The sequence below is a fragment of the Vanellus vanellus genome (genome assembly GCF_965231255.1).
Source record: "Vanellus vanellus genome assembly, chromosome: 1".
In the NCBI taxonomy this organism is placed as follows: Eukaryota; Metazoa; Chordata; class Aves; order Charadriiformes; family Charadriidae; genus Vanellus; species Vanellus vanellus.
This window is the reverse complement of record NC_138905.1, coordinates 98,850,954-98,876,079: the sequence shown is the minus strand read 5'-3', so window position 1 is coordinate 98,876,079 and position 25,126 is coordinate 98,850,954. Positions and strand designations below refer to the sequence as shown.

At 38.5% G+C, this 25,126-nt stretch overlaps 1 protein-coding gene across 1 annotated transcript; it reads left to right on the top strand.

The window, feature by feature from the left end:
- On the top strand, nt 1-22,565 carry CD47 (CD47 molecule). Its single transcript, XM_082496034.1, has 9 exons — nt 1-93; nt 3,836-4,186; nt 7,827-7,916; nt 11,099-11,200; nt 11,587-11,679; nt 12,257-12,352; nt 14,119-14,211; nt 15,347-15,378; nt 20,203-22,565. Exons 1-9 carry the CDS (start codon nt 48-50, stop codon nt 20,218-20,220), a joined length of 921 nt encoding a protein of 306 aa, XP_082352160.1. The 5' UTR covers nt 1-47; the 3' UTR covers nt 20,221-22,565.
- Nucleotides 22,566-25,126: the final 2,561 nt, after the last annotated feature.

The window sequence follows — 25,126 nt, the reverse complement described above, 5'->3', positions numbered from 1 at the left end:
CGGAGGCCGTCGGGCTGCCTGGCCGCGCTCCCCGCCGCCGCTCCGTCATGTGGCAGCTGGCCGCTTGGGTGCTGCTCAGTGCCGTGGGTGCCGGTGAGTTCTCCCCTCCCTTCCTCCCTCCCTCCCTTCTTCGTCGTTCTGACCCCTGCGACTGGGGCCGCGGCAGCCGGGCCCGGGACACCTTCCGTCCACCCCTCCGCCTCCAGCAAGTCCTGGTGCAGGCGCTCCACCAGCCCCGCGGGGGGGGGGGGGGCGAGGTGGGGGGTGTGAGGGAAGGAGGGCAGAGCCGTCTCCTGTGGTCCGCGCGGCCGTTGGCCGCGCGGGAAAGGGAGGGGCGGGTGTCTCCGCGGCGGGGGGGGGGGGAGGGGTGGGGGAGTGTCGGGACGTGAGGCGGCCGGTCCCGCGGGGCGAGCGGAGCGGCACCTGCCCGCCCTGCAGCAGCCCCCGCCGCACGGCGTGGAGGCTCCCGTCGCCCCTGCCCGGAGCTCCCGGCTGTCGCTGGTGACCGCCGAGCAGCGAGAGTGCCAGCAGGCGTGGGGGGGACTGCGGTCTCCTGCCGAGCTGTAGCTCGCCATCCGCTGCGGGGCGGCGGAGGGTGTTCCTCCATCTCCTCCGCTTCCCTCATCCTCCCCGGGTCCGGGGGCGGGTTGCTTGCAGAAGTTGCGGGGGAGAGGAGGGAGGCACGCCGTGACCAGCGCAGAGATCCTCGTCTTCCTGTGCCTAGTACAGAATTGTCTAGGTTGGAAGGGACCTTTAAGACCATCGAGTCCAACCATCAGCCTAACGCTGCAGCTTAGCTTAACGTCCCTTCTTGAAGAAATAGCGATGATCAAACGGGTCGTCTGCTGTAGAGTTGAAGGCATTTCTTGATCTTAAAAGAAGTTTGGGTGTCGTTGATGTGTAAATGACATCTCGCAATCTAACAACTTTGCTGTGCCTCAAGAAGAAACTTCCCCCCCCCCCCCCCTCCCCGGGAGGGAGAATTAAAAAGATTGCAGCACTTTTCACTGAGGTGCAAGTGCTCTTCTGTCCGCAAGCAGCACATCAACACCTGCATGTTTAAAGCTAGTATCTAAATTCATGTCTGGGTTCCTGAGTTAGCAGTAGACTTGCTTAAATGCTGAGTGCCCAGGCGTGTTTTGTAGTCGGTGAGAAGTGCAGGTATCCATCAGGTGCAGCTACCAAGCTTAGCCAGTTTTGACATAATGTGCAGCATTCCCGAATTTGCACTGCAGCAATAATTTGGAACAGCCTTTCTGTGGCAGCTTCACAAGTGCATATTCTTCAGAAGCGGCCCCCCCAAACTGCTTAGCGTAAGGCTCTAAAATTGTCACCTTTACGTGACGCCTCTAAGCTGATGATCCATGAGGAAGTTTAAGGCTGGGAGCCCACCTAGTAGTCCACTGCCTGCAGGATTTGGCAACTATTGCTGAAGCATTCTGATGACTTCCTTGTCAGAATGTTGGAGGTTGATAGTGGAAATGTCATCTGTAATAAGCAATCACGTTCCTTTTAGTGAGATGGCAGCCACGCAACCCCTTCTACTCACTAAAGCAGTCAGATTTGCAGAGGACAAAACCTGCAAATATGTGCCTGTGTGCTGCTGCTGGTGCCTGTCTGCAGCCTGCTCGTTATTTCCCCAGCACTCTGCTGGTGGAGCAGTTCACATGAGTATTTCTTAATTGGCTTCAGGCAAAATATGTCAGCTCTTATAGACTACATCACAGCAAGCCAGTAGAATCAGTAATTTACAGCGCTCTGCCAGTCTGTGCTAATACTAATGAGAAAATCGTGGCCAATTTGTTTTAATTCCTTCAAGATTTTTTTTTATTTACTTTTTAAAATATTTTGAAATATAGTTGCTTCCTTTAGTTGAAAATCCCCTTTCTCAGTGATTGAGCCAGTGGAGAATAATTCTTCCTACAGAGTGTAAATGTACTAGCTCTAAAGGAAAAAAACAAAACAAAACAAAAAAAACACAACCCAAACCCCAGCAACCCCACACTCGGAAACCGTTAATCATGAGGTAGTGTTAAAATAAAGCAAATGTGAAATTTATTTCAGGAAGAACCTCTGAAGCACTACAGTTTTTAATCCTGTGCATTTATTTTTTGTTAGTGTGGGGTTTGGGTACAGTTTTCCATACAGTTTCCCTTTGTTCTGCTTTTGTTACTTTTATTTTTTGAGATACAGTTTAAAAAATGCAGCAAAATGAGTAAACCAGAGAATAATTCTTTCTTCATTGTTAAGTGCTGTCATGCATAATGCATTTAGTCGGTTTATTATAAGCTTTTGGTATTCAGTAGTAATCCAGTGACTTGTGTGAGAATATTAAATTAACATTTCAAGGATCGGTGCTTTTTAAATTTGATCTGAGACTGTTGCTTTGAAAAAATTGAGCTACAGCAAATAGTGACACAACTTTTATTGATTTTTTTTTTCCTTTTTTGTTTCCTCTCCTCCCTGTTCCCTGATTGAATTTAGTCATTGAATACATATCACAATTCTGAGCTGTTTTAGGCGTGCGAATACCAGTAGTTCCTCTGAAGTCACTGGAGGTACTCCACTTTGTAAGTCTGTGTGCTTACAGTATTAGAGGTTGTGGTCTTCTTTTACAGTACGTATCATTTCCCATATTTGGTTTTATCAGGTGAATATAGTCAAGCATTTTGAGTGATTAATGCCACTGGGACTCTGGGGAACAATGACTACTAGGACAGCTATTAAACTAAGTTACAATTTCACACAAAAGTGCAAAAGTATAGAAAATAAGGGATTCAAAGCCTTAATTCTTCGCAGTCAAGTTAGCTTAACCTCTTCTGGTTCCTAGTGGTATTTAAATACTGATGTTACAATTCTTGGTATTCTCAAGGAATGATTAATGGGTCTTCATTTCAGATAAAATCTTGGCATAGGATTTAGGTCTTTCTTGAAACAGTGTTCAGTCAGTACTACTGTTTTAGAACTGTGGTGCAACATGGGAGAAAAATGATAAAAACCAGCAGTGATAACATAATCCTCTGTGATGGTGATTTTTCATTACCTGCATTGAATGCTATTGTTAGTAGCATTAATCACAACGGTTACTTGTTCTTAAAAATTCTCCATTTTCAATTCTATTGTGTATACACTTAAATACTAAGTAAGTAATAAGTTTATTTAATATATGGTATTGTGTGTGCACCTCCTCCATCAGAAAGGAAAAGAGAGATTTTGCAAGAAGCGATCTAAACCTGTGGGTGTTTGGCTCCACCTTCAGAGATAAGAAGGAACAAATGACAAACCTTTGTTGACTAAGCTGTCCTGCCTGCCTTCTCTCAGAAATGTGGAAGTAGAATTTTAACTTGTTTCGTTAACAAACTATAAAGGAAGCTTGTGTGGAACTGATGCCTGGACCTCCATTTTTAGATACCTGTGATCAGCAGCAAAAATTTGAACATCAGTGGGACAGCCTGTGGTTAATGTTATGTGTATGCTTTGCAGAAACCAGGCCTTAATGCAGTATTTCTGCATAGGGCATTTTAGAGGAAGCGTCCAAGTAAGTGGCAGCCCAAAGTTTTGTTACTTCTTTTTTTTTTCAATTTATGATAGGTTATGGTATCTATACATTAAATGGATGTGAAAATAGCGAAATCTGCATAGAGGGTCAGTGGTAGAATTATAATAATGCTTTTTTTCCTTCTTTTGTTATTGTCTTAAAGCATGATTTTCTTTTTTTGGTTTCGCAGGAGAGTGTTTTTTTTTTCCCAAGCGATGTTTTGTAATTCATTTTTCTTTCTTCTCTTTTACATTAAGAAATAATTCTGAATGTGTCTATTTTCATTTTTCTTTATAGGTTCTGCCCAGTTGATGTTTAATGTGACAGATGTTGTTGAAAAAAATGACTGTAATAAAACTGTCATTTTACCTTGCCATGTGATTAATCTAAAGGAAAACAATGCAGATATCATGTTTGTTACGTGGAAAAGACAAGGAAAAAGAATTTTCTCTTTTGATGGAGCAAGAAGGAAGTCTTTAAGAGATCCAGCAGTTCCATCAGCTAACTTTGTATCTGAGGCGGATTTACCCAAGGGTGTTGCCTCTCTAAGGCTTAACAGTGCAGAAGCAGTTGTTGGAAATTACAGTTGTGAAGTAACAGAATCAAACAGAGAAGGAGAAACAAGAGTTGAACTTAGGAAATACTCAGGTGAGTTGCCTGCCACTGTTTTAGAATCTGTTGGGAGAGAAAACACGCAAAATCCTATGGGAAACAGAAAAATAATGAATATGACAATGTATTACTTTCAATTGAAAATACAAAAAACGTAGCACCCAAGCCTTCTAATTTGAATGCTAATGTGAGTTATTTTAGATTAAGTTATAGGGAAGTGCTTTGGTGGGAAAGATCTGAACACATTTTTTAGTCTATAATAATGCCTGAGGATCAGTTGTCTAGTATAGTAAAATATGTGCTTTCCCGCATCTTTTAGGTTACATAGTTGATGATGTTTTTAGCATGCTCATATTATTGCATTACATACTGAAAGATATTCCTGGTATCATTGTGATACTGAGATGTATACAGCAATCATCGTGGCTGCAGAGATCTTTTCTTTGAAGAATTGCATCTTGTGAGCTTTAGCTATGCTGAAAAATTGCAGATAGAACTAATAGAAATTCTGTATAGGAGCTCCAAAACTTGATCTGAACGTATGCAGCTTTCCAGTGAGGTTGAAAATGCTGCTACTAGATGGTAACGTGTTATGGTTGTCTAGCATTAAATGTCGTCTTCAGAAGACTATGTTTAAAATAATGGTGACTAAGTGATGAATTTCTCATTTAGTGAGCCATTTTACCTTATCTTGTTAGACGCAGCCCATGTGCTCTAGCGCCTCAGCTGTTGAGTAATGGGATCTGTTGTACATGTGCAGTCTGTCTAGTATTCTGCAGAAGTGACAGTTTCACTGAACATATGTGTATTGTTTATCTTTTCTGCACAGGAGACTTGCTTCTTGCTTCTGGAAAGCTTCTCAGAAGCACTGAATGTGTTACATGTGCTTAGCACATGGAGTCTTACCCTTGCACTGTAGAATTGTCCTAGGACATTCTTGCTATTAGTTTTTTCATTCGTCATTAAAATATTTATGAAGCTCAGACAGATGTTACTTGTGTTCTGCTGCAAACGTCTGTGTAATTCACAGTTGGGTCTAATTATTGAGTTAGCCATATATACTGCAAAACAAATGTGATCCTGAAATGGATTGAGAGGGGTACAGCCACTGAAAGAGTGAGGTTGCTACAAAATCATTTGGTTCTTAGAACAATGCAAAAAGAGGGAAAAGGTATAGGCAGTTTCCTTCCTTCTCTTAAGTTTCTTCCTTAGCCTTTTTGGACTGCTTTTGCCATTCGGTGGCAACGAGGAAACGATGCTTGAGCATGTAGTAGAATCGTTTTATTGTATTGCACATTTTATTGTTTTATTTTTACTTTCTCTGTGTTTAGAATTTTGAAAACTGTATAAAGGCTACAAAGCAGGAAACTGATGTAATTTTTCTAATTTCATTTTCTAGTTGTCATTTATGGCGAGGAAAGTACCCCAACACCAAAGGAAAAATGTGGTTGGTGAAGAGTTTATAGTTGCGAGGTCACATTAGTTTGAAAGTATGTGCTAGAAAATGTAAAACTTTGTCCTATGTTTCAGGGTTTAGCTGAAAGTAAACCAGTTGCTTGTTCTCTCTTTAAATTCTTCTGCCTAATTTTTTGTTCTTTGCTCCTCAGTGTTCTAGAGAGACTCTTGAGATAATAAGCTAATAGAAGAAAGTGTAGCAATTGAGTTTTGAGAAGGGTTAGTGAATAATGGAAATCTTGTACCAGTCTTCACTCTGTCATTTCTGAGCAATGCATTCGTGCTGTCACTGTTAATATGTTCAAATTTATGCTTATACAAAGATAGTCTTGTAAGAGCCAACTATTCTCACTTTACAGAATTCCTGGGTTCACATAGGAAGTGGGTATCAGAGTGAGCAAGACTTATATGCTTGTACCTTTGACTTTGGGCACACTCTTTCCTGATGAGTTATCTTCACGGGAGAGTGACTGTAAAGTTTCACCTCCCCTCCCTCTCCTCTTTTTCACTTCTCTTCTCCCCTCTCTCCCTCACCTGTTTCCTTTCCATTTTCTCTCTTCTCTTTTCTCTCTTCTTTCCCCCTTCCCTCTGCCCGCATGGAACTGCCCTTCCCTCTGCCCGCATGGAACTGACTTCCTTATATTGGCTCTCAAAATAATACTTTTTGCCAGGAGTTTACTTTATTGCTATGAAACAACAGAGTAAGGGAAATGTATTACAGGGAAAATGTGTTCAGCTGTTTCTCTTATTTGTAGGTTGCACGTACCAGCAGTATTGCAAGGATTTCCATACAATAAGTGCTTTTAGACTTGGGAGACTGGACCATATGTGGTTTCATGCTACATGCTGAAGTCCTAGCACATACTAGGCTATGTGGCTGCGTTTTTTCTATTTGTAATATCTGGTAGTGTCGTCTGGAAATGCTGCAGAGGAAGTGAAGCTTCTTTTAAGTCTGTGCTTGTAGATACTTTCAATTTGTTAATAATTCTCAGTTACCATTGCTGGGACTTGCCTGTAAGATTTGGCTAATCTAGAGAATGGTAACTGTGCATTGAAGTTACTGTTCAATATTAGTTGCTTTTTTGAAAGTGCAAATGAAGCAAAAAGCCTTCCTTTAATTAATTAAATTAGGCTTATTTTGCCGATAAGGAAGTTGACAGATATCCCTCCATTTCTCTGCCTTTAGTATGTTTTGTGATTGCCTTGTATTTATGTTCTAACCACAGTATCTTCTTCTGTAACACCTTGTGGGGGGAGGGGGAAGAGGGGAATTTGTGAATTTAAAACTGTCCTCAATTTATTTACATGGCATTGAGAGTTGTGATGTATTGCTACTTAATTCCTTGTTTCTGGAGCTGAAGATACAGCTTTTAAATATGGAAAGTAAGTGCAAGGAGTATGCGTCTAAATGAAGATTAGAAATTTCTCTGGAAGCAAGGGTGCAGGCAGAGGAAGGGTGGCAAGTATAATGTATGAAATGGAGACTTTGGACTCCACTGAGTGAGTCTAAATGAAGTTATGAGCAGAGATGCAAGAATCAACTGCATTTTCTAGTTCAGTGGAGACGTTTTCAGAATTTTATGTTGGAAGATGGCTTACATGGTCTTATAGCATGAGTGACTGAACAGCCTATGGTATCCAAGATGCAGGAGAAGAAAAGCTAAATGGATTATGGTGGGAAGACCTAAAGGAAAATGTGTGATTTCTAAAATTAACAAAGCAGTGTTTCCTTCTCACTGCGGTTAGCTCCTTTATTCCCTATCACACACCTGGATGTCTTCGAGAATTACGGCAGTTGGAGGTAGAATAGCTGGGGAAGCATCAAATTGGACTTTTAATATTTTGCCCAGCTTCCCTGCTTAGCCTAAATACACCATTTTTCTGATCTACTGTGCTGTTTGTAGTTCCACAAGCTAACTAGCTTTTACTGCCAGACAATAGCATAAATATATCCTCTGCTGCAGTGGAGGTTAAGACCTCCAGTTTGGAAAATGTTAGGGTAACTAGAAATACCAAAAAAATAGGTTGTCACACACACAAGATCGGAGTGAAAAACACATAGGTGGAAGTCATAGCTTTCTTAGCCTGTTATAACTCTTAATGCTAACCATTACATTGAGTATTGAGCCCCTAGAGCATAGCCTAAAAGGAGCGATAAATGTAAAGCTAATAACCTCAGTTTTTATTTTCTTCCTACCATTTTTCTTTGTTTATTCTCTAGGATCATGGTTTCTTCTAGTGGAAAGAGCTATCATCATAGCGTTGCTGTTCTTAGTTATTATTTTGTGTTCAGCTCAGTTAATTGTTATTGGTAAGTATTGACTCTTTGATTCTTTGCAGTTACTGATTTGTCCTAAAATCGCTTGCATAAAAGCATTTGTGTAAGATGAAAGACAGTGCTTACATTTAAAAGATGTCTGGTAGAATTGATGCAGATAATACTGAGAGGCATGGTATGTCTGCTTTGTCACATGACATGGTGTTTGGTTTGCTCTGGAATCCTCTCCTGATCATCAACACTGTGTTACGTACATTTATTTCTGGGCTTTCTTTTGGCATGAATCAGCTAACATCACGAGAGTTAACTTGTATACTGTTCTCAAGGTAGTTCCTAATAAGCACTGTTACTGACGGGCTTGATCAATAAGAGTACACCCAGCTACACTCTTTTGTGCTACATAGTCTTCCATTTCCTTTTTCAGTGAGCCTTGTGCTCTTTCAGGGCACGTAACGTATGTTTTTGGCATCAAGCTATGAAAGCACTAGTCTGGCATAGCATTTGCAGAGTTTGGGACCTTTGAACTGAAACCAAACATGAACTTAGCAAAAAGATGGGTGTTTTGGGGCTTCAGTGTGCCACATGGTGCCCCAGTCAGGCAGTGTGGACACAGGCACTGTGTTGAAAGGGTCTAACCCTAAGCAGTGGGGTCTAGGCCAGTCTGCTCTATTTCCTTGGAGGCCAGGGCTTGCTTCCTGGGGCTAAGATTTGTAGCAAATATATGTCTTTGTAGACAAAGGTGTGACACGCAGCCTAAAGAGTCTGTGTTTAGAGCTAGTTTGCCATATGGTGGTGATGTTTCTGCTGCCGGCACTTTTTTGCATATGTGTAATTTTTGTCAGTTATAATTGATAAATTCTATTGTAATTGGTTAGAACAAGGAAGCTTTTTTTCACTATTTTTTCACCATGACACTGAATCATTAGAAGCAGAAACACGTTTCATTTTACGGTCATAAAATCAGTATTAGAGAAAGATAGTGCTTTCTTCTTAGTGTAAAATTGTTCATTAGTCTTTTAGCACTGGCTGAGTTATTATATAACACATCAATGATTTTCTTAAAAGTTTTCAGAGGCAATACATTCAACAGTGTAAGGCATCCTTAGATGTTCTTTATACACTGGTGTCCAATGTGTATGCAATGTAGAGTGTGCATCTTTCAGAGGGTTCCCTGTGCTGCAATTTGTTACATCAGTCTTTGAGGTTTTTTTCAGCCTTTTTCAATTTGTAGACTTATAAAAAATGAAAAATTTCCGCTTAGAGTCAAGTCCATAAGAAGTGGAAAGAAATCACACTCAGAGTGATTTATAGTAATCACATACATATTTAGCCATTTATATATAATTTCCTGTATTACCTCTTCATGAACCTCTGAAAGTGGTATGTGACTCTTCAAAGGTTCATCTTTGGTCAGACGTTGACAACTGATAAGCATTTTTTAAATTATTTTATTTCCATGGTGTTAGATTCTTGATTTTCATTATTGTTCATAATAGTTTATGAGTCTCTGATATGTTCAGGAATTGTCATTGCCTTCCGTTCATAGCAGAACTTTAACAGTTTTAGCATTTTGGTAGGAAAGTAGTAATTGTCCTGAAATAAGCATTGATACATCCATGGAGAAGCACTGTCATTTTGCAGGACTAAGTTGAGCCTGCTTGGATTTTATTGCATCTGTGCACTTATTGTGAGGTCTGTGACCTCTGGGGAAAAGTAATCGTGCTACCTCTAACTTAATAAATGTGGATGTAGTTACTGTTTGGTTTTATTGTTTGGTTGGCTGGTTTGTTTTTTTTCCCCCTTTAATTTGCACTGATTTAGTTAACCTGTGAATCCAGCAATGCTACAGTATAACTTTAAATAGTTTGTTTAGCTGGGCTTGATTTTTCTGTGTAACTCTTGGGAATATATGTTTTCTTGGTTTTGTGTTTTATGGAGGGTTTGGGGTTGTTTTTTGTTTTTTTTTGTTGGTTGGTTTGTGGTGGGGTTTTTTGGTTTGTTTGTTTTTTTTTTTTGCTTACAGGATTGGCTTTTAAGATTTAAGTATAGCCTATCCATTACTTATTTTTGCCTTCATGTCTTGCTTTCTTTATTTACCATATTTATAATATGAAAAAATGTGAATTTCCGGTACACCTGTGTGGGAAGTTTTTACTATTACTACTATTCCAAATAAGGTTTTAGTTTAAATGACAGTAGTACTTGGGAGTATGACTGGGGTCCTGTTGCATTAGACAATGTGAATACGATGAAAGACAGAGTTTTACTTACAAGAGAGGATATTCTGTAACCCTTCCATAGATAAGATACTATTAACGATTTTGTCATATGTACCCTCTAGAATATTTACTGTATCCACGTGGTATGTTTTTTTGTGCTTACGCAGTGCATGTAAGTGGGATGTTAATTCTGTACGTGCTACTTGTTTTCCTTTTTGAAGTTACTTGCAATATTTATTCTCTGTTTGTGTTTACCAATTTCAACATATACCAAGATTGTTGGTATATTAATTTTCAAGCTTGGAGCAAGAGCTGCCTTATTTTGTGTCTTAGTTTTAACAGTGTATTAGGCAGAAACAAACTCAGCTTATGATGATGTTGTATTTGTACTGTTCCTTCTTTTCCAAAGACTGCTGAAGTGCTGCTGTTTTGAAACCCTCCACCATTTCTGAGATGGCAGCTATTTAGCGGTACAGTTTTACTGAAGATTAGTCTTGTCTATGGCATTTGAACATGTAGGTCATCCCATATCTACTCATCCGCAGAGCATTCTGGTGAGATGGGAACATCACCTTGTTCCACTGGGGACAAAGGTGATACATTTGAGCTCACACAGTGTCACGGGGAAGAGAATCAAACCTGGAATTTCTAAATCCCTGTCTGACACTCACTTGAGTAACAAATTCACTGTAACATTATTCAAATGTCAGTACTGCATCTCCTATGTTTTTTTGATAACATATCACCTGAATTGCATAGAAGATGGCATTAAGAATTTGACTAAAACACCAGTGCCAGGTTTCATTTATCTGAGTAAGCCATATTAACTATATCGAACAATGAAAACAAATAAAATCTTGGTAATATTTATAGTTCTAATTTTTTAGGACTTTGTTTATTTGTTTAGGACAACAGTCCTAATCATAAAATCTGTATTTTAGTGAGACAATCTGTATGTCTGATTGTTTTCCTCTCTGTCTCTGTTTTGTCTTTAAGCATTAAAATATGAAATTGCTCCTCAGAAGAGAATGGGCATTATTGTAGCAGGTGTCATCTCCACAGTTGCTGCTGTTGTAGGCACTGTTCTTTTTGTCCAAGGTAAGTGTATTAAAATTGCCTGCCTAGTTTAGGGGAATAAGAGCGCAAATTAATCTCTTCCATGCGGTAGTGTGGAAGTTAGTACCAACTATTAATTGCCATCTGCTAACTTTAAAATTAAAAAAAATTATAGAGTACAATAAAAATAGCGTTGTGGTTGTCAGGCCCTCAGGTGATCATAGGGAAATGCAAACTGCAAATTTATTTCTATTTTCTTCCCTGCTCCCTTGGGTGAATGTTAGGGGCTAGGGAGTGCCTTCTGGTGTTCAGTGAGGTTTTTTCTGGACCCTAAAAACTTGATGATACTAATGATTTACTTCTGTTGCTTTGTGCTTTATGCTGATCAAAGATTTCTGTTTCACTAATTTCCATACAAATGTTTGCAGATGGCTATACTGCACAGAATCAAGCTGGTCTTGGCCTAATTGTTGTCCCTGCTGTGATTTTTGTACCGCTTCAATACTTTATGTTTGGAATGGGTGAGTATTTATTTATTCAGTAGCTCAAAAACATACTGATTAAAAAACTGAGCCTCCTGGCCCCCACACCCCCCAATCTACATACTGTTTTTTTTTTTCTTTTCTGTAATAAATAGGTGTTAGGATAGCATGCTGGGTTCCTGACATTTATAGTATCTCAAAACAAAATGTTTAACTTGTGCTTGTTTGGCCAAGTTGCTTCAGGGAAGAAGTATGAGTTACCTGCTTGAAAAATGAGATTTAGGGTAGGACATCTGAGTGATTCCTACTCTTCCTTCCTAAGTCTTGGGACTGGGATGAATAACTAACTCTAAGAATGTGTGGATTTCATTTTTTCTACTTACAGTTTATTTATAATTTTATTTATATATACATATGGGGGGGGGGGGGGAGGTTGTGTGTGTGTGTATACCTACAAGAGCCCTGAGTGAGTTGTGTAGCTGTTTGGTTATGCTGGCTGGCTGAGCCTGGAATTTAGGAGAATATGATTTCTAGCTTTATGTGAATGATCTACCTTTTTATCTCTTTAGTTAACCTTTAAAAATTGCGATTTTGTTTCTCTTTCTGTTTTTCCCAGTTTTTGATAGTCTGCCACAAGCAACATTTGCTCTGATAGGTTTCCAAATTCTTGGTTATATAATTGCTGTTGTTGGGTTTGCACTGTGTGTCTCAGGTAAGCAATTTATCTTTTGTAAAAGAGTCTTTTAATTTTGTCTATACCTGATGTTTGCTTATTTGTAACACTAAAATGCTGTGAAATGGCTTCACTACATTGAGTGGTAAGCAAGTAACTTCTGCAAATGTACTTTAGGACTACTCTGTTAATGCTCTTTTATCTGGTGAAAGAAGAATAGCCCAAGGACAGTATTACATATATCAATTTAAATTTCATTAGTATGCCTACATGCAGCATGACTGCATTCTGTGAACAGTTGCTTAAAAAACAAAGTTAATTGTTTTAATTTTCCAACAGTTAGTGCCCTGAAGAGTCACTTATAACCAATGTTGACCTTTATTACTATTATTCTTAGTGAGGCCTAGGGTATTTAGAAACTAAACTAGAGTCATAATAACTTTCTCATGTTCAATGAGTAAATCAGAAATTCCTTGTTAATCTCTGCTTGTATGTGACTGATAACTGAGTTGCTGGGAAACGAATACCGTTGAAACAGCTTAAGAAGGCAAATGCAGAGACAGTAAACTTGGAAGTGTTCTTGGGCTGTTTTAAGTCTGGTTGTGGTGGGCATTCTGTTTCAGCACTGAAAAACAGTCACTGTTGTAAAGGAACACCAACTAAACACTGCACACAGCGCTACCCCTTATCCCTGCCTCTGACCCTCCTATGTCTCCTGCCTGCCTTCCCCTCTGCCCACCAGAAAAAGCCCACAGCAGGGAACAGGGTGAATTTAGGACTAGGCATCCTTGTCAGTGTATTTAGTAGGAGAATACATACTCATGTTTGGAAGCACTTTATATCCCTGGCTTATTGTTTCTTAGAGACAGCCTTAATTTTAATCGTTTATTTGGTTGGGGATTTAAGCAAAACTATTTCTCCTTAAAGTGGTTTCTAAAGGTCTGTCTAATCTGAGTGAAATGATAGACCTTTCAGTGGATTTATGGTTTTAATTTTATGCTTAGTATTTACAGAAGTGTATGTAAGGGACACCAACGTGTTGTCAAATGTAATAGTAAAATAAACTGATGGGAGATTTCTGGTAAAGCATTAATCCTCTAGAGTAATCCAAAATGGAGGATATTTTTATTCTGCTCTCAAATGGAAAGTCTCCCTAGTTTTTTAGGGTGACTTTTTCCCAGGTCTTATACAGTAGATGTTATTTGTACCTCTGGAAGTTTAGCGCAATGACCCTCCAGTGTCAGCAGAAATAGCTCATCCTAGGTTGAGCTCACACGTCCCTGGAAACAAGGATCAGAGAACAAGGAGTTTCTGCTGTCAACTATGGTTGGGTTTTAATAGCCTGTTCCTGCTCTGTGATATCCCTATAAACATGAAGCATTCCTGTTATCTGTGGTGGATTTGCCTCAGAGCTACCCTCATATTCTGCTCCCTTCTTCCCTTTTTTTACCCTGTTTTGTCAGTAACAGCATTGTATTCTGTAATCTAATGCAATTATAGCCCAAACAATTGGGATTGAAGATGTAACTTTAAATTTAAAATAATTTCATAGTTAATGAATGTTGTCAATTGCAGTGAATGACAGAACAGCTAAACTGTAGTAGAATATTACAGCTAAGCAGGATAAATACAGGATAAAAGTAAATGCCTCTGTGTCATTAAAGAACGTATACAGAAGAATAAAGATAGCTTTGAAAGAGAAATTAATCAGTTATTTATTTTAGTATTCAGTTATATCTGAGAATAAAAGTTTGTGCTTTTACTTGTGTCAGATGATACAGTTTCTTTTATTGTGCTTTTAACAGCTTGTCCTCAGATACATGGGTCTGTTGTCGTTGCTGGCTTAGCTATTATGGCTATTGCAAATTTGCTTAGTCTGGCTTACGTGTTTATTATGGGTAAGTAGCACCTAATATTCTGCATTATTTTTTAGTTTAGCACTTCAGTATTCAGAAGAGCAATTTTCTCTATTGTACTTTTCAGAGGTAAACAGCTTATTTGAACATAAGGTGTGATTTCACAATTACACAGTTAAAAAAAATACTGAAAAGTTGTTTGTATATATTGGCCTTGTTTCAGAGAGTTTGTGGGTAATCTTGAGTAAAGAAATTTACAGGTTATCATAATAAACTGTCTTGAGATCAACACTGCCAGGTTTCTTAAGTAAGAGTGTTTCAACTGTAGGATGGATGTTACTGTTTAAGCTCTGCATTTACACAGTTAGCTGGCTGAAGCTTAGAATGAAGAAAGCAAAAGGATTTCAAGGGTTCTATGGAGTGGGTTATGGGATGGTGCAGACAAAAGTTTATTGAAATAAGAATTTAAAGAAGCAAAGTCTGCCCTATGATTTCCACTGGTTCGAGGTAGGTTAAAATAAGAACGGTTTAAATGCACACTTTTCATTTTAGTGAATCCTGTTTTTTATAATGCCTAATTTTAAAAGCCAGGAGCAAAGAATAGTAATACTTTGTTTCAGAAACTGGTCTGTTCACCAGATCTCAAAAAGGGAGCACTTCCATTAAAGAAGAAATTAAGGCAGTATGCCTAATATTTGATGTCTGACATAGGCAAAGATGAGTGAAAAATGTGACAGAGGTGAAGCAAGCCTTTTAACAACAATAGAAGTAATTTTTATTGGCTTTGCGCTACCAGTATATATGACTTTACTGTGTGTATGCATAAATATTGAACTTGCATTTCGATTATGCTGGCTGAAGAAGTCAAATGTGGCTGTTGGGATAGACACCAGCACACCAAAAATAAGCACAAAGAATAGTGTGTAGCGTAATTAATTTTTAAAGCTGAATGCGTGAGACAATTCACAAACTGCACGTGATAAGAGTATTCAGTTCGTAAACACAAGAGTGCTTAGGGGCTTTAGGAATTTGCAGATCATCATATTAAGTAGTTTTGGATAGGGGAAGCTTCAATGTTATGTTGCTATTCTGTTCCAAGTTTCATCAGTAGATGTTTTCATTCAGTTGATCATGACATTTATTCGTCTGCCTGCTCACTTTTTTGTAATTGTTCTAGGTTCCAGAATGAAAGATCATCCTCGTCCAGGGGTAAGCTTAAAATTAATAAATTTGGGGTGACTAGATGGCTCAGGGGATTGTAGTGAGATACTGAACCTTTCTTCACTAGTTCGAATTCAGACCAGGTTGGTAGCAAGCAAAAGTTCTGGCTGTGTAACAGATGTCTAATGTTGAGTGAGTTGGTGGTCTTCATTGTCCCTATTGAGTGTGTCTAGTACTGTAATTGCCACCCTTACCTGATGACTACTCCGACTGTTGTGCCCAAATGGAGTTTCAAGGGCTGTCACAAAAAGGTGGTGGATGTGAAGGGAAGTTTGGTGTTCTTTTACAATGCATTCTTTGACATGAATTTATAAAGACCTTTTGCTCACCTTAAGGAAAATGCTTTTTCATTAAGGTGAGTGCAGAATACTGTTGATTTTTTTTATCTAGGTGGCTTAAACCAAAGACTTAGGTTTTTTTTTCCTATTGTCTTTTATACCAGAACCCTTTAATATTCTCTTGAATTCCCAGCTATATGGGTCCTATAGCCTCGATCTTTTTTTCTTTTCTTATTTTACTATAATGCCCCTTAATTTGATAAGACTAACTGAAAGCAGAGTGTCTGTCTTTAGGTCACACAGAACAAATGGAAAAGCACTTTTTTTTTTTTTTTTTTAAAGAAGGTTTCTCAGTCAGTTTGTTTGAGTTCTAGAGTAATCATTCCTAAACCAGTCATTTTCATAGACTTACGCAGTGCTTTCTAGTGATCCATGAATGTGAACTGCCTGATGTCTGGAGTTCTGCAGAAGCAAGTAGAGTAAAATTTCCTTGTAGCCAAGAGAGCATGGCAATGCTAAGTCATCCCATTTCTTGGCTGGCAGCCATCATTTGAGACACATTTTCAGACGTCCTCTTCAGTCAACAGCCTGAGACCCAACTGTTGAAGAAAGATGGTTTCTGACAGTGGGACAGGAGAGCTGACTGTAGTTAGGACAACAGAATTTTTTTTTTTTTTTCCTTTTTCTCATCCATTTTCATTTTAAGCATTTCAGAGGATTGATCCCTTACTTATGAAAGGAATATAAGTGCATGGAGTTTAAAAAAAATAAAAAAAGAGGAGGTTCATGAGGTTTATTATGTTATAAAAATAAGCTGAGAAGTGTATTACGGACACACTTCTTTCAAAATGCAATCTTGTCCTTATCTAACACGCTTATATTTACTTGTAGAATGGAAGTAATCAGGGCAGGAGGAGATTTTGTTTTTTTTTTTAAAACTTAGTTTTTTGTTGTAAATAACCTTTATTAAATGCTTTTATTTTTTTATTTTATTACATTTATTACATGCTATATAACATCCATTCTTTTTATGAGCTGTTCTCATCACAAGGTGTTTTTATACTGCAGCAAGGATGTGACAAATAAAGAAATAGCCAGAGTTATGTAGTAGTGAACACCACGGTACCTTCTGATTTGGAGACAGGAATAAAATCAAAAGAAACTTTTAGAGGTCATTGGAAATCTCAGCCACTAAAAATATGGGGTTTCCAGCTGCAGTTAGTGGAGGGACAGATACAGAGGAATTCAGGTGACAGTAATTTGTGCCCATGAATTTATGTAAGTGACAGAAAGACCTAGTGGAAGATTAAGTGTGTTACTATGTTGTTCGTTTCCTTCAAGGGAAGTTCAGCATATATTGCTGTACTTTGAGGCAATATATAGGTGTGAAGTAATTTTGAAAATACACTTCGATTCTGTGTAATCTAAAGACTATGGAAAAATTAATATCGGTGAAGTGCTTAATTTTGACACTGGGGCACACTTACAAAATGATGCTTGTTTTGTTTTGTTGGGGTTTTTTTGAGCCTGAGGGGGAAAAGATGTGTATTTTGAAATCTGCCATCTTAACCAAATAATGTTGGTTTTTTTGGTTTGTTTTTTTTTTTTTAATGTTTCTGTAGATTGCGTGTGTTGTTTCTGATGATTGTCTATCAGACTAAATGCACAACTGTGGTGTATTTCCTTTTGAGGAGATTACAGTTGATTGCTTGGCTACTTTTTTTTAGTCATGCTACTTTATTACTAACCATTGATCAAATCACACAAATAATAGTTAGGTTTTAGAGCTTAAAAGTACTATTTGCATGCCTTTTGCTGCCACCTAGAGGTATTCCATCTGAGGAAAAATTTACAGTGGGGGAAAAATAATCTGGAGAATGCAGTTACTGATTGATTTAATTTTTTTTTTCAGAACTCTAGTCATTAATTCTATTAATGTTCAGCTTTCTTCATTTTCATAGAATCACTACTTACTGTATATGTCAATTAGAGTAATTTAACTGTGGCGAGCCAAAAGTAAACATGAAGGCTTTTTATACATATATATATTTTTAAATGTTTTGCAGAAAGCTGTAGAAGAACCACTAAATGGTAGGTGATATTCAAGGCTTATCTTCTAATGAAGGGATTAATTATAGAGAAAGGTCAAAAAATAATTGTAGTTCTCAATACAACAGCACTGAGATGGCAGATCGGTATGTCAACTTATGTGGCTCTGTGAGTCAGTAAGAATTTGGTCTCTTGATGAAATTATGCCTGCAGCTCCAGACCCCCTGTTCTCCGTTACTGTGTTGTGCTAGCCAGTGGCATTGTTTGACTGTTTTAGGACAAATCTAATATCTCAGTATATTATATCCACCCTCTTCGCTTTGCAAATGTCCCAATTTTAAGAGGAAAAGAGGGGACAGGTGGAATACTTAGGATTATAGCAAAACCTATCCTTGTCACTGTATTATTTCAGTATCTCTTTGGGTTGGAGGAACTCTGCCATGGTGTTGGGCTACTCTGATAGCACTTAAGAAGGGGCAAATATGCTTTGAGAAAGGGATGACTGAAATTCTTATTTTTATTTTTGCTATTCTGTTCACTAATTGGCATGCCAAGTAGTAGCAAGTAATCCAAATTTTAGAATTAACCTAAATATTAATTATGAAGCGTTTCTTGCTATTTGGCTCATTACTAATCCATTTGCTTGGCTTTTTAAGATGCAAAAGGAGTGATGTTAGAATGATGGTAAGTCCAAATATATCTCCAGATATTTATTTTAATTAACATGTATTTGGGGGCTTTGATGTTTAGAGTTACCCAGTGCTAGTATGATGAAACTTGAAGGACAGGTTTCAGTGCAGGTGCTGTTCATATTCAAGTTATGTTTCGTTGAAAGGAAAGCATAGATATTTTCTGTAACATACGTAGAGGAAAAATGTGTATTTCTAAACAGTGAAGAGGATGAGTCAGTGAGAGTACTATTAAATAGTATGTTTCTGATCAAATGTGGAAAGTCAAATAGTTCATATGCTTCCTTTATACTTATATAGTATTTAAGATGCATGGACTGTTTCGTTGGTGGTAGGTTGTTGTATTTGGGTTTTGGTTTGTTTTTTGTTGTTAATATAACTAAGCCTTCTCTATGTATTTAATTGGTCATCTCCCATGGAAGTTCACAGGAAAGTGGTTTAAAAGTAGACTTTCTCTCCCCCTCCCTGCCTTTAGAAGTTACTTAAATTCTCTGGGGTTTGTTTGTTTGTATTCCAATCAGATTTCACTTAATTTATTATTTTCCAGGGTCAGATAGTAGTGTTTAAAAAGAAACAGAACTGAAACACACCTTAATAATAATTTGAGAACTGCTTAAATAACTTCAATTTATTTTTGACAAACCCGAGTTTTGAACTTCCAGATCTAAAGGTGCACTGTGGCTTCTGCCTGTTGCTTATGCTTGATCTACCAAACGTGGTAAACAGATACGTATGTTGTTGCAGTGTCCTGGCCTAACTTAAGATTTCTTCCGATTTGAAATGTCAATGTTGGGATTAGTCCTTTTTAATTTTATAACGGCCTGTAGGATTGCAACACCGACTACGTGTAAATAGACTCCTAATTTATAATAAGCCATGAAATGAAAGGGACTGTATTAACTTGGCCCAGAATTCCCAAACTGGTACCTAAAGTGGGTAGCCAAGTTTGCAAAGATTCTTGGTTCTTGCAGCTCATATCCATGAGAAGAGTAACAGAATTTGCCTGCTCAGATTGTAGAGAGCTTAAAATTTAAGCTGAAGATCTTAAATTTTACGTTAGATGCTCAAGTTTGAAAATGAAAACAGTCTTTCATTGATCTTTTCTATTCAGCTGTATGTACTTTTCATGGGAATAGGATAAAAGAGCACACGTTGATACTATTGGTACTTCTGTTTCTTCCTGGAAAATGAGCAAGCTTGTCGTGAGGTATCACTAGACCTTAGCCTAGTACTCCTGCATCAAATTCCAACATTTTACTAGTCAGAATAAAGAATAAGGTCACTAAATCTGTTAATTTCCTTGCAATATTTTTATATCATGCCACTTCTAGAAGGCATGAATTGGCAATGCGACAATAAATGAGGTACTAATTAGGCCTAATTGGAAAAAGGTGTATCAGTTCATTTTTAAAAACAGGCTTCCTTACAAATAGCATATACTGCTAGGTTTATGTTACTTATGACTACTACCTGATTCATCCAAACGTGCCATAGGATTGTTTTCTAAACCAATAGGAATACAAGGACTTTTGCAGTACAAAAGCCAACTGCATTGGTGTCTTCTAGATGCATTGATAAAATGTATACCGGTTATTACAATCTGAAGTAGGAGGAGTGGAAAGTAGTTCCTGCTTCAGAAGTGACTATTGCTTGTTCTTCATGGCAGCAGTTTGAGATCAGGAAACAAATAGATATTTGCCAGTCTGTTGCATTCAAAACTGATCAGAAGGGAGATAAGGCAGTGCAAAATGTTGTTGCTCATCCCAAACAATTTTTATTTTTTTTTTAATTCCCAGAACTGCGGAGTTATGTGATACGTGAAAAGTACACCGTTGTTGATACACCGTGGCCTTGAAGATGCACTACTCAAAGAGAAGAAATTCAGGAAATTAGTTGTTTTGCATGTGTGGCAAAAGTGCTTTTGATATAAATGATGTAATTTTATAGTCACAGAAGCTGTAGCGAGGAACATGTGTGTTTGCCCACATGTAATCTTTATTTTCATGTTATGGTATAAATGGTATGGTTGAGGGTGAGAATATAAAAAGCACTGTTTGCCCATTACAGGGTCTCCCTGCAGTAATCCTTAGTGGTATTATTTTCAAAAACTATCATTAGTCACTGCTTTGATAATGGGCCTGCTCAGCCCAAAGATTGCAATACCATTTAGACTATTGTTTTCTTTATTTGTGTGCATGGGCAAGGTATGGTCATGTGTCTATGATACAAGCAGGAAGTAGAGATTTTACAAATGCATCTTTTCTGACATTCAGCAAAACTTTTATAAAAAAATAAATAAAATGCTCATACACAAAGTTGCGTAAATACAAAGTTTACTCCCAGCTCTCCTTAAGTTATTAACCGAGTTCTTCTAATTCCACAAAACAGTAGTATTCCTCTCCATGGGCAGTAGTCATGTACGTTCTGGTGGCCAATATTTCAGTCCAGTGAGAGAGCTCTCCGTGCCTCTTCCGTATTCCTTGACGAGAAACTGCTCAGCTGTGTGAGCCTAGTTCAGCACTGGAATTACGGAGCACAGCAGCTAGTAATTTTCATGCTGAATGTGGTTCTTGTGTGTGTTCATGTTGTGCAGTGTGTGGTACTGGAAGCAATTTCAGATTTTCTTAGTGAATTTGTAAAACTCATTGGTGCGTCATAAAAATGGGAGCTGTCCTATTTAGTGTATTTTTGACAGAGTTTTAAAATCTGTTTTCTTGAATGGAAAAAGGAGCTATTTTGTTTCTGACCCAAGTTTCTGGTGCTGCCATTACATCACAAATACATAAAATAGAAGATAAGTAGGAGGAGCTGATGGGAAGCAAGGAGGCTCAGTTTCTGTATATATGTAAGTGGTACGGGTAAAAATCAGTTTTCTAGGACTTGCACATTCCGTGAGATTTTACCACGTTTTACAACTGTTTTGAAAGTTGTTTCAATATATTTGGCTTCTCTTGGACTTTGAGTATACTTTGTAGAGATCTTCACACTGTCTCCTATTAGTACTAAGGTAATATATTTCAAAGGCACACATGGTTTTCTCCTCCTAACAATTTAAAACTTCGTTTGGAAAGCTGTTGCCCAACAGTAATGTAATCCACGTTTTTAAAGATTCTGAGTAATTTGGCATGTCTCAGTTACAAATTAAGGTTCATATCCATGTTGTGGGTGCATGTTGCAGAGAATCAAGTCTCTGCATGTTGAGCTCCAAGTCTCGATGCAGACACCTGGCATCAATAATTCAACAAAATAAAATCGAGGTATCCGATTGCACAGTATTTACTTTCAGAAACAGTCCTCTTGCTAGGGCTGCAGGACTGAACCCACAGTCCAGCCCTCACTAAAATCAGTGGAACTGGCCACGTGAAGAGTGTTACTCGTGATAAAACATTTAAGAAGCACGTATGGTTTACACTTACTTTCATGCCTTGACGTTTGTCAGTGGGAGTATTCATAATAAGATTTGAGCTCCTATATATGAATCTTTTGATACAGTTTTTTGCATAATCACAGCAATCTCTGCCTAAAGATGGGAGATAACTCTCCATTAACAATTCAGTGTAAGAATTTACGTGATTAAGTACCATGCAGAGCTCCCTATTTATAACTAGCGATTCCCTCTGTCAAGTTGAAAGTTGAGCAGCTGAGGAATAAAAACCAAACCAACTGGAATTCTGTTGAGGTATTCTGCCTTATAAAAACCATTATGTGTAATAGCTTTATGTTAACTTCTGTAAAGCAAACTGCAGTAGAACCCGTTTGTGTCACTGTGGGATGAGGCTGAGCTCTTACTAGGCATTGCCGAAACACGAGGAGCTCGGTGGCCGTGGACAGGCTGCAGAGTCAATTGCCCCAGAAATGGGAGAAACCCACCATCCTGTTGTGTTAAGGGCTCTGCTCTGGATTTCTTGTAGGCACAAATTTAAAAGCAAGAGTTTAAAAAGTCGTTGTTACACCCAGCCCTTTCCCACCAGTAATTTAAAACCAAAGTTGTTCATAACTCTATGGTTCCATCTGTGTGTGTACGTATGTGTGTATATATAAATAGATAGACATTTTAAATATCTATAGATCTATAGTCTCTACCCAAGAAAATGTTTTTATTTATGAAACAATTTTGTAAATATTGTGCTAATATACTTAAAAAATAAAGTCATTTTAAGTTGTTTTTGTGAGAAATTTTCTTGTTGCTATCACATTGAACTTTTGTAACTGCTTCCATAAATTCATGTCATAGCTCCTCTCCCTGCCTTTACACCCTCTCTCTCCCCACATTACTTACTGGGTATACTGGAATGTTCTCAGTGTTACTTAGGCTGCTGCAAATGGTTTTGGTTGGGAGATTGTGGTGTTTCTCCTTAAAAAGGTTATCCAGTTGGGGAAGAAAGTATGTAGATTGCCCTCTAATAACTTTAATTGGGCTGACCAACTTCATTGAATGTTTTCACTTGTGTATGCTGTGGGGGGAAATATGAGCAGGAGGGAGGAATGACAAGCTCGTAGTGTATCTAAAAACACAGCAGAACATTGCATACTTCTAGTCAGTCTCCACAATGCTGAAATGACATTTCTGTGAGAAGGGAATGCCTTGCCTTACTGCTAAGGCACTACTGCATAGGTTCCAGGTTTTCTGAAGTTGGGTTTGACATGCGTTTGAGAGTGGAGAAATAAGAGAAGGCTGTAAGTCCTGTCTGGAAGTGTTTCCGCTTGCATGTCCCCTTCAGTGGAGCTGAGCTGATGGGAACAGTTACTGTTATTAGCAATTGCCTGCTTGTTCAGGGTGATTTGAACCACGGCTGTTACTTCAAGATCTCTTGTGAAATCTGATTTCCTTGCACACAAAGTTTCCTCTCTAATAGAGCAATGAACCACAGTTCGAGCTATTAAATTGAAAAGTTTTAGAATTGTGCTGTGCAGGGACCCAACTGCGGGGTAAACTGTAAACTCAGAGTGACCCTTGTCCTAAAGCTCAGGAAAACTGTGTGCTTGAACCTTGGGGGGAGAAAAATGGCATTAATCTAAATGTAAGTGGTCAGAGAATATCTCAGTGCAATGACATCCAATACCTGTAATTCACACTGTTCCAATCAGGTAAGGCAGGAAGACCAACCCAAACTGTCCAGTCCAGAAGCCTTCTGAAGGAAGCAGCAGAAGTGGGCATCCTCTAGTTCCTTCCGTGTAACAGAGGTATGTTTGGTTTGTTGGTTGGTGTGGTTTTTTTTCTCTCCAGTAAATAATTCTTTCATGTTTTGTGTTCTTTGCCTTTGTCATAGATACCGCTAGTACGATCTTGGGAATTAAATACATCTTGCTTCAAAACTTTCATGATGAAAAAAGTGAATGAGCTGGACTGTCTCTCTTACTAAGTGCTCGCAGTTGTCTTGTTGCCTACCGTGCACGTTCCTGAAATGCGATGAGGATACGGTGTGACCTGCTAGGTGTGCTCTGAACCCTGCACAAGGCGCTGCAGTCCCTGCAGCTGTGTCTCAGCACTGAGGATTGGCTTTCATAGGGCACCTGTTGTGACGCAGCTGGGCTATGGTATAAGGGGAAGGAGTAGTCATAAAATATGAGAAGAGGGCAGAGCCAGGCTGTATTTCAGTGGATTGATGAATTGGCAGGAAACTTTAATACACAAATGTAAACAGCACGGAGACAAAGATCATCTGCTTTGGGGGAGAACTGCAGTGTTGAAACAAGTTTTGGTTTCCTTCTGTTCTTTGCTTGCTTGTTTTTAAAGACTACAGAAAGGAGGCTTTTGAAATTACTGGGCTGGAGAGTGGGTGCAGTGAAGGCAGCAGACTGTCACAAATACGTGTTTGGTGGGAGAAGTATCTTAAAGAGCTTAGGAGCTGCAGATTTGCCAGAAGAGTATGAACAATTTCTCCAGCTTGACTAACTGGTACTTCTGGACCCTTCAGGAGCTGTAAGACTGTTTTTATAGTGCCATCTTCTGTATGTGACCAACCAACTGACCAAGTAGAGGTACTTGAGGACATAGAGTTGTCACGTGAAGTCAGCATGCTGCTTCCACACCTCAGTTATGTCCCTTGGGCATAGTAACTGGTGCAGATTAAGGTTTGGCATACTGTCAACTTGCATTAGCAACTGTTTAAAATAATGAATTTACCTGTCATTCACAATTTATGTACTTGCAGATAACAAAAGATTTTGGAACTGAGTGCTCTAGCTAGTTAGTCTTTTTTTTTTTTTTTTCCCACCCCTTTCTTTTAAGGTTGCACAATAGGTAGGTTACCAGACCTGTGGAAAAATGAAGGTTGACAGCATTTTTCAGAACTTTGAACTTGGGGTCAGCTTGATGGTAGTTTTTCATTTAACTTCCCTTTTTTTTTCTTCCATAAATGCAGGACGAATTGCTTTCAGAGCAAGAGCATTTGGTTGTATTTTGGGTGTTGTTTTTTTTTTTTTTTCTGTTGGTTTTGTTGTTTTTTTTTTTCTCTGTGTAAGAAAGCACTATTCTTTAACAAATTAAGTATATGCAAAAAAAAAACAACAGAAAATCACTCTGCTGCTGACCTGAAGGTTCATCCAAGCACAAACAATGAAAAGTTCAAAGACAACAGTAACGAGAATAGGAATCGTTCAGGTCTATCCATTACAATTAATTTCATTAAAGTTTGAGCATAACCAGTCAAGATAGAGTTTCACTGAAGCAAAAGGCGATGTAGGATTCTCTGACATCTCTTAGAAGTTGAGCTCTGT

Coding starts and splice junctions, on each gene's coding strand:
- CD47 (XM_082496034.1), top strand. CDS start 48: ATGTGGCAGCTGGCCGCTTGGGTGCTGCTCAGTGCCGTGGGTGCCG. Junction 7,917..11,098: donor AGCTCAGTTAATTGTTATTG/GTAAGTATTGAC, acceptor TTTGTCTTTAAG/CATTAAAATATGAAATTGCT. Junction 11,680..12,256: donor ATACTTTATGTTTGGAATGG/GTGAGTATTTAT, acceptor TGTTTTTCCCAG/TTTTTGATAGTCTGCCACAA.